This window comes from Hyaena hyaena, unplaced genomic scaffold (genome assembly GCF_003009895.1).
Source record: "Hyaena hyaena isolate Hyena2069 unplaced genomic scaffold, ASM300989v1 scaffold_431, whole genome shotgun sequence".
Classification (NCBI taxonomy): Eukaryota; Metazoa; Chordata; class Mammalia; order Carnivora; family Hyaenidae; genus Hyaena; species Hyaena hyaena.
In genome coordinates, this window is record NW_024081055.1 from 233,255 (window position 1) to 246,239 (window position 12,985).

Genomic DNA, 12,985 nt, shown 5'->3' on the forward strand with positions numbered 1-12,985 from the left:
CTTTGGATTCTGTGTCTCCCTCTCTCTCTCTCTGCTCCTCCCGCATTCATATTCTCTGTCTCTCAAAAATAAATAAAAGTTAAAAAAATTGTTTTTAAAAATATCATTTCTGGGGTGCCTGGCTGGCTCAGTCAGAAGAGCGTACACCTTTTGATCTCAGGGTCATGAGTGTGAGCCCCACAATGGGTGTAGAGATTACTTAATAAATAAATACTGTAAACAAATAAAATTAAACTATCATTTCCTTATTTCACTGAACTGTTTCAAAGGAATGTACAATGGTTTCCTTTCCCAGTTTTCCAAGGAGCACTTTTCTCAAAGCACCTTCGTCTACCAACTTCCTAGGTCATATATAATAAAACACTGTAAACATATATAATAAAATATTGTAAACTTATAAAAGTAAAGTGCTTTTAATAATATCTGTTCTATTTCTGGAATGACTTTCTCATGAAGGCCATGTTGCTGGGTCCTACATGATTATCCTTCTACTGAAGGTTCACCAGGGCTCAGAACCACCGTCATCTTTACGATCTGTAATTTGCATAAGGCTGTAGGAAGTAGATGCCTGGGTGCTTGCCTTCCTGACCATATCTGTTCGCTAGAATGCCCAAGAAGCTAACGTACTATTGAAACTTTCATTTCACAAGTATTCACTACGAAGTCAACCAACAGGAATTTATTGAAAATCTATTTTAAGCCCAGCAATGTGCTAGGTTTACAGGAGATGAGCCAAAAATATGATAGGTCCCTCTCCAATTCAAAACCCAGTGAAGGTTGACACACATGAAATGAAAGACTAATGATGTGCTCCACTCTGATGAACCAAGGATAAAAGGAATCCAAATTAGGGCAAGACTGCCTAGTGCAAGGAGCAAGGCTACAGTGAAAGCAGATGGGACTTGAACCGAATTTAATAGCTGAAAACAAGGGATGCAAAAGGTCACTTCATTAGGAAGAAATCGTATGACATTTCAAAATCCTTTGACAGTTATTTGGTTTCTAAATGTTTTACCATCCTACTCAAATAAATCCCCCCGAAATCATTTATTAAATTTTTTAAATATAATGTGCTCATTTCTCCAAGTTATGATACCCAGCAACAATGAATTAAAATGTTTTATACCCATCTCAAGTCAACGAAGTCTTGATTCACGTTGTTAAATACTTTACTCATGGTACTCAACATTTAGATTGTTTTGTAGACTGCAATATGGTAGGAAAAAACCATACATTCAAATATTTTTACTACATTAAAATTCTCAAGTACAATATATTCATAGCTTCCATCTGTACACTATTTTTGAAAAAATAAAAAGCGATGGGGGCCCCTGGGTGGCTCAGTCTGTTAAGCATCTGACTTTTGACTTAGGCCCAGGTCATGATCTCATGGTTCATGGGTTTAAGCCCCACATTGGGCTTTGGGCTGACAGCCTACAGGGAATTCTTTCTCTTCTTTCTCTCTCCCCCTCTCCCTAACTCGCACTCATACTTTCTCTCTCTCTCTCTCAATATAAATAAACATTAAAAAAATTTTAATGGAAAAAAAGATAAATAAAAAGAATGATAGCTCTCATAGCAATACAAGTATGCAGTAAAGAAAGTATGGTTAGGAGGTCTGGTGCAAAAAAAAAAAATACCTGTTCTAAAATGAATGATATTGTTTCAAGAACTAGGTGAAGATCTTGTTTCTCTAGAGAAAACGCGGCCTGAAGCTTTTCTTCTTCTTCTTCACTGAAACTATTCTCAGCCTAAAACACAAAAAAGCAAGTTATTAGCACACACTGAGGAATTTGAAACTTAGACACTCGACAGAAGAATATCAGAAGATTCATTGATTCACACATGGATGAGAAATGTTAAGAAAAAGTGAATCCAGGGTGAAACAATTTGATGTTTGTAAATGTCAACAACTCAAAGTCATAGTAAAATTCATTATTTGGATCATGCCAAAGGAAGCTCATTTTAAATAAATTCAAAAAAACCCATTACTTTAAGTTCTATGACTTATACAGGAGGTGTAAACTACCAGTGAATACCTAAAGAAATGGACATTTAGAGAAAACAGTAATAGAAGGTAAAACCCCAAAATGTTCAGAATAATTAACAGTAATGTCCATCTTCCACATTCAAATATATTTACTGAGTATCTATTACGTGCTACAGAGAAAGTCAGTTCATGTCCCCAAGTATACAATACTCTAGTTAGACACACAAAAACAAATACCTATTCATGTAATTTTCATTTTGATGAGTGCTTACAAGAGCATACAGAAAGCAAGAAATTAGGTCTCTTTTATCGTTTTCATACATATTTTCCAAAACCTACACATTATACACATTAATTTTATGACCAACACATGAAAAAAGACAGTTGTCTGAATAGAACCTCTGAGAAGTCTTTCTTTCATACCCAAAATAGTCTCATTGATCTAAAGACACTGGTTTATTAAGCAGGAAAAATGTGGACCACTAGAACAACTTTAATTTTTTTATTTTTTTTTAGTGTTTACTTATTTTTGAGACAGAGGGAGACCGAGCATGAGTGGGAAAAGGGCAGAGAGAGAGAGGGAGACACAGAATTGGAGGCAGGCTGCAGGCTCTGAGCTGTCAGTACAGAGCCAGACGCAGGACTTGAACTCAAGGATCGTGAGATCATGACCTGAGCCGAAGTCAGATGCTTAACCAACTGAGCCACCCAGGCGCCCCTAGAACAACATTAAAATAAAAAGAACTCCTTTAAAAATAAATTAATAAAATAAAATAAAATAAATCTATGTCATCCACACATACTGAAAACAACTCTCCCTATGGCTGCCTCTCCCAAACAGCAATATAGAGAAAATTCACAAGTTTCACAAGGCCCTGCCTTGACAGCTTAGGATGATGTACAACTACCTGACTGTTCAGCTGAAGCCACCTTAGACCTTGAAGCTAGCGTATTTTGGAAGGCTACTCACCAGAACTCCCAGTCTCTTCTATCTGTTTTTCACTGAGAAAATCGTGAGCCCAATGTGGCCAACCTGCCTATCACTTACCTCAAGAGCAATGTTCTAACTTAAAAGTTTCAGAATTTCTGTGACTACATCTTCTTAAAATAATGACCTATATAGTACCAGATTATATCAATGAGAAGAACATAATGGTATCACATGTATATAATCTCTGAATCACATGTTGTGTTAAATTCAATGGATATTTATAATTTAACTTCCAAGTTCGTCAATTTGATGCCTTTGAACATACACCAAATAGGCTGTTTTCACAAAATAGTAATAGTGATTGAGGAGGTACAAAAATAAACTCTCAGTGTCCCCAATATGTACAAGAAATACATATTTTTATTTGTTTTGTCTTGTTTTATCTTGTTTTTAATACAACAACAAAAATAGAGAGAGAGACATTTTCAAGATTTCCAAGGGCATTATATTAATAAAGTGGTTTGGGGGGTACCTGGGTGGTTCAGTTGGTTGTGTGTCCGACTCTGAATTTTGATTCCGGGCGTGATCTCATAGTTCATGAGTTCGGGCCCCCGTGTCAGGCTCCGTACTGACAGCACAGAGTCTGCTTGGGATTCTCTCTCTGCCTGTCTCTCTGCTCCAACCTCCTAGTCATTCTCTCTCCCTCTCTCAAAATAAGTAAATAAACTTAAAAAAAAATAAAGGGTGCCCCAGTGGCCCAGTCAGTTGAGCATCTGACTGGCTCAGGTGGTGATCTCATAGCTTGTGAGTTCAAGCCCCACGTCAGGTTCTCTGCTGACAGCTCAGAGCCTGATGCCTGCTTCAGATTCTGTGTCTCCCTCTCTTCTGCCCCTCCCCCGCTCGCATCTGTCTCTCTCCTTCAAAAATAAACATTAAAAAAAATTGTAATAGGGGCACCTGGGTGGCTTAGTCGGTTAAGCGTCCGACTTTCGCTTAGGTCATGATCTTGCGGTTCGTGGGTTCAGGCCCTGCGTCGGGCTCTGTGCTGACTGCCAGCTCAGAGCCTGGAGCCTGTTTCAGTCTGTGATTCCCTCTCTCTGACCCTCCCCTGCTCATGCTGTCTCTCTCTCTCCTAGAAATAAATAAAACATTTAAAAAAAAATTGTAATAAATAAAATGGAAAATGAATGTTAACTTTTTCTATATATTCAAAGAACTTATGTCATAAATACATATACACAAGCAGAAAGGGAAAACAACATACAAAAAATATAAGGTAGTGCTATATGAAGTGATGTGGAAAGGTCTCCTAAAGTGGCAAGTGAGAATGATGAGCAACAGGACAATATGTACAGTATGATATCACTTGCAGAAAAATATAGATGAACTGCACATTTCTCTGTGTATGTGTATGCACATGTGTATTCACATCTGTATTTATTAACACATAGAAAAGAAATCTAGAATAAAAACCAAATTGGTAACAAAGGCTACCTCCAAGGAGGTGTGGTGGTTTTATTGTATCTGAAAATTCTGTAACACTCCTCCCTTCAAAGGATGGAGCCTTATTTCTTGCCCTTGAATGTGATCCAGATGGAGTGACTTACTTCTAACAAGAAAAGTATAGTAAAAGTGAAGCTATGTGACATCGAACGTGAGGTCATAAAAGGGACAGCACCTCCCTCTCTTGGATCACTGGTTCTGGAAGAAGTCACCTCCACGTCGGGAGCAAAGGCCTGTGTAGCAAGGAACTGAGGCCTCCACCAGGTAGTCATGTTGGAAGGAAATCCTCCAACCTCAGACAAACCTTCAAATTAACAGCAGCCCCAACAACACCTGGCAGCAACTTCATGAGAACCTCAAGCCAGAACCGACCAGTCAAGCCTCTCCTACATTCTTGACCTACAGGAACTGTGAGTATAATAAATGTTTATTATCATTTTAAGGTGCTAAGTTTTGGGGAATTTGTAATTCAGCAATAAATAACTAATGCAGGAGAGAATTAAGATGGAAGGAAGGAGTTAACCAAGGGGGCATTTCATTTCAGGTTGTACATACTATGTAAATTTCTTAAAACAAAAACTTACTCATAAACTATTTGTGAAATTTAAAATTTGTTATTAAGATGCCTAATTTAAGTGCTCTAAGTATTCCAAACTAGAAGGCCACAGGAAAAAAAAAATTAAAAAGTCCATTCGTCCAAATTGTCTTTTTATCTTTTTCTTTATCTTTTTTGAAGAATTCATTTTCTTAATATGCATGATGAGTGAACCAACCTCAGTTTTACACATAGTTGAAACCAGGTCATATTCCTTAGAGAATTAAAGATGTCTTCTACTCCATGAAGATAGTATATTATCTAAATAATTATGAAAGAAATTTTGTTTTAAATACTGAGAGCATGAGGCTGGGGGGTGGAGGGGCAGGTGGAACCTGGGTGGCTCAGGCAGTTAAGTGTCCGACTCTTAATTTCGGCTCAGGTCAATAATCTCATGGTTGTGAGATGGAAGCCCTCGTCGGGCTATGCACTGGGCATGGAGTTTGCCTGAGGTTCTCTCTCTCCCTCTCTGCCCCTCTCCTCTGCTCACGTGCTCTCTCTCAAAAAAACAAAAACCTGAGAGCATGGATTTAGAGACAGAGAGGCCTGTTGTCCAGAGCCCAAGCTCTGACTCACATTCACTGTCTTACACACAAACACTTCAATGGAAGAACACACAGTACTAATATTTTGCAAATATTATAATTTAAAGTGTATATATATATTTCTTACCCAACAAACCCATTTGTAAGAAGACTTCCACCTTATATTAACTACAAAATTAATGTATTTTCAGAGATGAACTACCCTCTTCTTTTTTATCCATATCGGTGGGGCCAATTCTCCTTTGCATAGGACTCTCTGGCACACAGGACTTTTAAGGCCCCAGGCATTAAATGCCAGTAGCACCCTACATACATTACAATAGCCAAGAAAAATTCTTAGGCATTTCTATAGGCTGGGATTCACACTCGTGATTGTCCTTTACGTTAATATACTGAGACTTCTCTATCTGTCATAATGGGGAAATACAGAGGTTCCACAAGAGAATCTATCAAGCAAAAGAATTTTTTTTCTTATTTATGGAAGCAATCTTTCTAAAATGTGTAACATGCATTCTAGACTTTGGCAAACAAAGTATATAGGTTTAAACTACTTTCTTATGAGGTGCCTGGGTGGCTCAGTCGGTTAAGTGTCCGACTTCAGCTCAGGTCATGATCTCATGGTCCATGGGTTCAATCCCCGCATCGGGCTCTGTGCTGACAGCTCAGAGCCTGGAGCCTGCTTCAGATTCTGTGTCTACCTCTCTCTCTGACCCTCCCCCACTCACTGTCTCTGTCTCTCAAAATAAAATAAAGACATAAAAAAATAAATAAACTACTTTCTTATGATGAGTCAGTCACAATTATGAGCATCAGAATTCTGTACAAAAACCCTCAGCTTTCTGGGTACTTCTATTTCTTGTGTCCGATTTTTATAAGTCAGTTCTTGAAACTGCCTCCATGACCATCACAGCAGCACCTTCACCCCCTAGTTTGCTGTTTCTAGTTTGCCACAGCCGGGGATGCAGAGAGCTGATCTCTCAGAATTAGACATACAACATAGCTGGACCAACAGGCTTTGTGCGGTGGCCTACCAGTCTCTCCAGGGAAGCAAAGTATGTGAGTTTTTTAATTGCATGAGTTGTGACAGCTATGTTTTTCTTTTAAATTCAGAGGCCATAAATTGTTATTTCTAAGCCCCTTATCTGACTTCTGTCAGTGTTTCCCAGTGCAGGTTCTATTAGCATGCTATATGAGCCAGGGAGATGGTCAGTTCAAAGAGGTCTCCCAGGCCCATGCTAAGGCACACCCATATTCCATACTTGATGCTTCTCTCTATGTTTATTCCAACTAGGGATTCCAAGGAACCAGTCTGTCCAACCCCATAAACAAATTAAAGTGTCAAGCTGATAAGATTTAGAAGAGCAACCCAATCCCTAAAACTCTTCACCTATCCACCCACATCAGATTTCACTGTTCTAAGGGCTCTGCTTGTCTCAAAGCAAAGGCCATTTAACAGACCAAGAGCACACAAAAGAAATCTGGCAGATCCTGAATGTCACTGCAAACTTTACCTGCTTTGAACTCTTAGCATAATAGGAGCCCCTCTAAAAGAACATTCCCTGAAACTGTCCAGGAAAAAAAAATTGCACTTTGCTTGCTATCTTAGCTGGCAAAGTTATCATGTGCATTATGTTTCTGTTCTCAACTGCTTCAGCTGTCAAAAACCACACCTCATGTCCACTCCCCTCCCAATGATGGCATAGCATCTAAGCACCTCTGTGAAATGCTCCAGCCACCCACTTACTCTAAGATAGACACTAACTTATTCACAACTCCAGAAATGACTGACAGGGTCAAAGACAAACTACCTATGACCATTTTTCTGCAAAAGTCCTATCCTCCTGCACCGTAAAGAACAAAAGATGCATTTGAGAGTTTTTTGTCCCATATTGTTTTGTAAGTTTGAGACGACAGCCATCAGCTCAGGGAATCACAGCAGAACTTCTGGACTGATTACCTACATCGTTCACTTTTGGACTAATTTATATACTGATCTGTACTCTTCCTGAGGTTTACTGTCATAAACAGGGATGGATTAAAGGGATGGATTCTGGAACCAGGCTGCTTACTAGTTAGGTGTGTGACCGTGGACAAATTATTTAACTGGTCTCTATTTCAGTTTCATCTTGGATGAAATAAGGATGACAAGAGCACCTACTTCCAAAAGTTGCTATTAGGATCAGATAAAGTAACAACACAAAACCATTAGAATACTGCCAGAGAGAGCAACAGTAGCTGTGAATCACAAATACTACAGAATGTAGCTGCTATCATATTGTTATGTTGACTCCTCCTGTCTCTGCATCTACCTCACAAATTCTTTATAGCCAGGAAATTTGTTTTGTGTTTCCCACACCAGGATAAGAATTAACTGCAATAACAGAGACTGAGTGCCAACCATATAAGTGTATTAGGCATGGAAAATATAAAGATGAGTAAAACGTGATACTCAAGGTATTCAGCAAAAGACCTTATCAGCATAAAACAAATACTTAAACTGCAGGACTAAAATGAGGTGACAATGAACCGAGTGTTTTAGAAGCACAGAAAACAAACTGCTGAATCCTGGAAATATGCAGTCTATTCAATAAAGAAGGGAAAGAAGACATTGGAGGGAAGGGAAGGAGTATATGCATGGAAACACAGTTGGAAAAGTTCATGGTATGTTCTGGTATAAGAGCACAGTCCGGTGTGACTAGAGCACTTGCAAAATGGGGAAATAAAGCCTGTGGCCATATTATAATGTGATTATAATGTGATTACAATACAATGCTAAAGATTTTGAACTTTTTCCCATGAGGCAATGGGAAGAAAATGACGGCTTTAAACACTGTAAAGATATGCTCAAATCTTTTTTTTTTTTTTTAAGGAAAAAATATTTGTAGAGATAAATGGGCTAGTATTAAGAAGAAGTGATAGGAGGAAATAGACTTCAGGGAGAGGTGTCAGTTTCAAGGCAGTTATTGTCATCTAAAGCAGGGATAATAAGGGTCTGAGCTATGAAGAGAACTTGTATTTGAGAGATATTTCAGAGGGAGAAAGGACTTGGAAGTGGACTGGCTTCTGAGGAAAACAAGACAAGAGAGTCCAGGTTCTCCAGGTGAAGTATGTAAGTGAGGAATCACTATATTCTACACCTAAAACTAATACCACACTGTAGGTTAACTGAAATTTAAAATAAAAACTAATTTCAAAAAAGAGTCCATTTAATTCTCATTTAATAGTGATGCCAGGTACCACAAGGCAGAGGAGTTACTAGGTGCTCCATAAATATATGTCAGTTGGAATTAAATTTTTAATAACCTGATAAAGAAGTTAACTTCGACTGGTAACCAAGTAGTGAATCAGTAAACATCAATCTGTCCAAAATAACCACAGCCTGGAAGTAAAAGTGGAAGAGACAGATTAAAGGAAAGATTATATACCCAAATAATAGGAAAACCACAGCATTATTTTTAAGAGGAAGAACGAAATCAGAATTTTCCCTAAGCATGTTACACAGAATCTGAGTCCCAAAATATATACCATGATACATCAGTTGTGAGGTCAAACATGTTAAAAAAAATTTGCACACCATATTCACCCTTAAATATTTACTGTAAACACTATCATAAAATATACTCTGAAAAAATACATATACACACACACTCTGAGAACTTCCATAATAAAAAAGATTAACTTTAATGAAGACAGAGTTTCCCAAACTTCTGACCATGGACCATTACAAAATTCTGTACAGAGCCTGTGTTCCCTAGGACACACTGGGAAACACTATACGTTGCAAAAAGTTTTTCAAATATAAATAAAGCATTTCAGTGTAATCACAAGAAAGTTATTATCAACTATAGAAATGCAAAAATACAAACCTTCAGGTGAAGTTTTTGAAGAATTCGGCTGAGCAAGCGTGGAAATCTTCCTATATCTATTGCATTTATCAGCGATACTGCTTTTTTCATGCTAAATAAATTTATAAAACAAAAATTTTAAATGAGTTTTCCAGGTGGAACTGTACTTGCTATTAGCACGTTGTCTACAATGGCAGTTGTCTCCAAGTTTCCATTTCAACAACTCTGATTGCTATTAAGAAAAACAGACAATGGGGCGCCTGGGTGGCTCAGTCTGTTAAGCATCTGATTTCAGCTCAGGTCATGATCTCACGGTTCGTGGGTTCGACAGCTAGCTCAGAGCCTGGAGCCTACTTCAGATTCTGTATCTAACTCTCTGTCTGACCTTCCCCTGCTCACGCTGTCTCTCTTGCTCACTCAGAAATAAAACAGGAAGGAAGGAAGGAAGGAAGGAAGGAAGGAAGGAAGGAAGGAAGGAAGGAGAAAGAGAAAGAAAGGAAGAAAGAAAAACAGACGAAAGAAAGAAAGAAAGAAAGAAAGAAAGAAAGAAAGAAAGAAAGAAAGAAAAAAAGAAAGAGGGAGGAAGAAAGGAAGAAAGAAAAAGAAAAACAGATGATGGTCAGCAAGGGAGTGAGGAAGTTTCCAGAAAGATGCCTCTCAAAAAGTACTTGTGTGGAAAAAGTCCATTTGGCCAAGTTTCTCTTTTCTTTTGTGCAAGGCAGACTACTAGGGGAAGCTTGTACTCTGTGGGGAATAGCATCAACTCAACTGTAAATATTTAACATCCACTTAACTCACAATGGAACTATGGAAAAGAGAAGGAGGAAAGTGGCAGTTACACCAAAATACAAAGAATAGTGCATGGAAAATACAGCAATAAAACAACATATATATATATATGACATATAAAATCATTTCGGGTAACAGTAGACAGTTGTTTTAAAACTCTACTTCTCCTGTAACAACTAGCTTTAAATTATGTGATAAGAACAATTCTACTGCATCATATTGGATAACGCTTACTGATGTGGTGAGTCTTAAGCAGGACACTGATATGAGGAGAGGAACTGGTTGTGAATTCAAGGAATCCAGGAAGAAGGGGAAAAACTTTAAAATAACAACTCTCTTCTTCAAGTTGTTACTTTCCAATTTTTTCTACATCAGTAAACTACCTGCACTATTACTTATTTTTCACGAAATGGGAAAAATAATTGTATTCTAAGACAGAACTTTATATCACCACCCTGGACAGCCCACCTTACCTACCGTTAAGTAGAAATGAACTAAAAATAAATTTAAAAATGAAACAAAAAGCAATGTTGCCAATTTCTGCTTAGATACTAGGCCAAAACGGGTCTTACTCTATCTTGACTGAAAAGGGATACTGACATGTGTTAGGGATTAAAGACCTTCCAGCTCCCCTAACGGGAGCCTTTCTCATAATCAGGCCTGAAGGAGAGTTGAAAACAGAAACTACATAGCTTTCCAAGTGCTTTAGCACTACTCCAGAGAGGCGTGGGTGCTTCTGACCCCACGATCTGGGAACGGTGACACACACCACACCCCGTCCTATTGACCCCAGCTGCCAGGCGCGCTGTAACCCCACGTAAGTGAACCACCCAGAAGGCGAGACACCCACAGTCCCCGGCACTCCAGGAGCAGGGCCGCCCCGCGATATCGCCAGCCCCGCGCCCGCCCCGCGCCCGCCCCGCTTCGGAGCAAAGGCGACAGCTAGCAGAGGAGTCCTTGCGTCGGCCGGGTCCATGCCACCCCTGGCGACTACCTGGGGCTCTCCGGCAGGATGAGCGCCGTGGTGGCCGCCATCTTTGAAACTCCCACGCCCAGCCGCCGCCTGTCAGCTGTCTGCAGCCCAGCCAATGGCAGAGGGCCTACGGAACGCCGGAAGGCCCAAGTCCCTCAGCTTCGGGCTCCGCACCTGCTCTTGCGGTCCTTCAGGGCCAAGGGAGCTTCATCCCCGCCCACCTGCCCCTCGCAGTGTTCGGCCTTAACCCTGTTCACATATTAAGTTATTTATATTTATCTATTTGCTTATTATATATGCAAAGTTGACCCGTGAAAACCGGGAGGTTAAGGGTGCCACTCCACCCTGAGTCAAGATTCCACATACTACTTTTGATGCCCCCAAAACTTCAGTACCAATAGCCTCCTGTTGACCAGATGCCTTACTGACAACATAGTCGTTGCTTGTATATTTTTACGTACTGTATTATTACAATAAAATAAGCTAAAGCAAGCTAGAGAAATGAAAATGTTATTAGGAAAATACCTTATGATATTGTGTTGTATTTATCAAAAGCATACGAGTATGGGTGGACCTGCACAGTTCAAATCTGGATATGGATGTGTGTGTATTTTTATGGAGTAGGTGTGTGTACATGTAAATAGTAGTTGTTGTTTTTTTTTAAGTTTGAACACCCCACCCCAGCCAGTGTCTGAATTGCATCGCGAGGGGGTGGGCAGGGGAGCACTCTCCCCCAAACCAGTCAGAGGGTGTCACACAGTATCCCCCAGTAGAGGTCTGTGCCACCAGCTCCAACATAAGCACTGTGTGATCAGCCCTTCCAGTATCTGCCTCCCAGGAACTCTGAAGGGCACCCCACAGAGCTTGCAGCATCTACCTTCATTCCTTCCGTAGTGTTCATTGAGCACCTGCTGTATGCCAGACACCGTATGGTAGGTCCTTGGGATGCAAAAGACCAAACAAAATTCCTGCCCTCAAGGCTTCCCAGCAGTTCAAATGGACAAGTTTTATTACGCCCCTTTGGGGTACGGCACTGACCTAGGTACTGCTTAGTAGGGGAGATGCATCCCCGCAGAGACTGCTCTTTAGAATCTCACAGTAGAGCAAGGATGCAACATGGGGTCATGAATACCTTTGTCGCTTTAGAGAAAAACACGTAGTGCATTAAAGGGATGTAGAGGTGGGAAAAGTGGTAAAACATTAGATCAGGGAAAGTTCCTGATGAAGTTTTGAATGATAGATTATAGCATGTACTCTTGAGCTAGTGAGAAATGGGGAGTCATTAATGTTTTGCAGTAAAGAAAATCTTTTGATGAGAGCTGCTATTTGGTGTGTGTGTGTGTGTGTGTGCGCGCGCGCGCGCGCGCGCGTGTGGTTTTTGGTCTTTTGAAGATTACTGTCAGCAGAATGATGATTGGATTGAAAAGAGGAAAGCAGGAAAGTCAAACAGGGAACTATTGTAATAATCTATGGAAAGCAATAAAATCCTGTGGTAGTAAAACAGCATTGGAGACTGAAAAAAAAAGTGAGTGAATTAGAGTCCCATTTCAGCTGTAGAATCTTCAGGAGCTGGCAAAAGATTGAATTTCATTTTCTTACCTAATTATGTTTTACTTAAATTATTATTTAAATTCGTTGGCATTCCTAGAGCAGCCCAAAAACATCCTAACTGAAAGGAGAAGCCAGATTGCAAATTAAAAGTGAATAATCCCCACATGGATAATTGAGTCAATTATACAGTGTGTCGAACACACACAAATACATTTAATTCCACAACACGCCACACGCTCCCCAATTTATGCAGTATCTGAAAA

General features: G+C 39.7%; 1 protein-coding gene and 1 long non-coding RNA gene across 5 annotated transcripts in view; one reads left to right on the forward strand and one right to left on the reverse strand.

The window, feature by feature from the left end:
• The window catches only part of COMMD10 (COMM domain containing 10), a 196,824-nt gene extending 185,563 nt beyond the window's left edge, over window positions 1-11,261 (reverse strand). For 2 of the 3 annotated variants that reach the window (XM_039252606.1, XM_039252607.1), the window contains exons 1-3: window positions 11,193-11,261; window positions 9,431-9,521; window positions 1,641-1,751 (exon numbers count right to left, since the gene is read on the reverse strand). In XM_039252606.1, the coding sequence (XP_039108537.1) occupies window positions 1,641-1,751; window positions 9,431-9,521; window positions 11,193-11,233 (243 nt within the window). In that variant the 5' untranslated portion in view covers window positions 11,234-11,261. Of the gene's footprint in view, window positions 1-1,640; window positions 1,752-9,430; window positions 9,522-11,048; window positions 11,140-11,192 lie in introns of those variants that run through there. The other variant, XM_039252608.1, reaches the window with a different exon arrangement.
• Window positions 4,626-12,985, forward strand: part of LOC120245523 — a 30,665-nt gene continuing 22,305 nt past the window's right edge. For both annotated transcript variants that reach the window (XR_005531809.1, XR_005531810.1), the window contains exon 1: window positions 4,626-4,834. This is a non-coding gene — a long non-coding RNA (uncharacterized LOC120245523). The remainder of the gene's footprint in view (window positions 4,835-12,985) is intronic.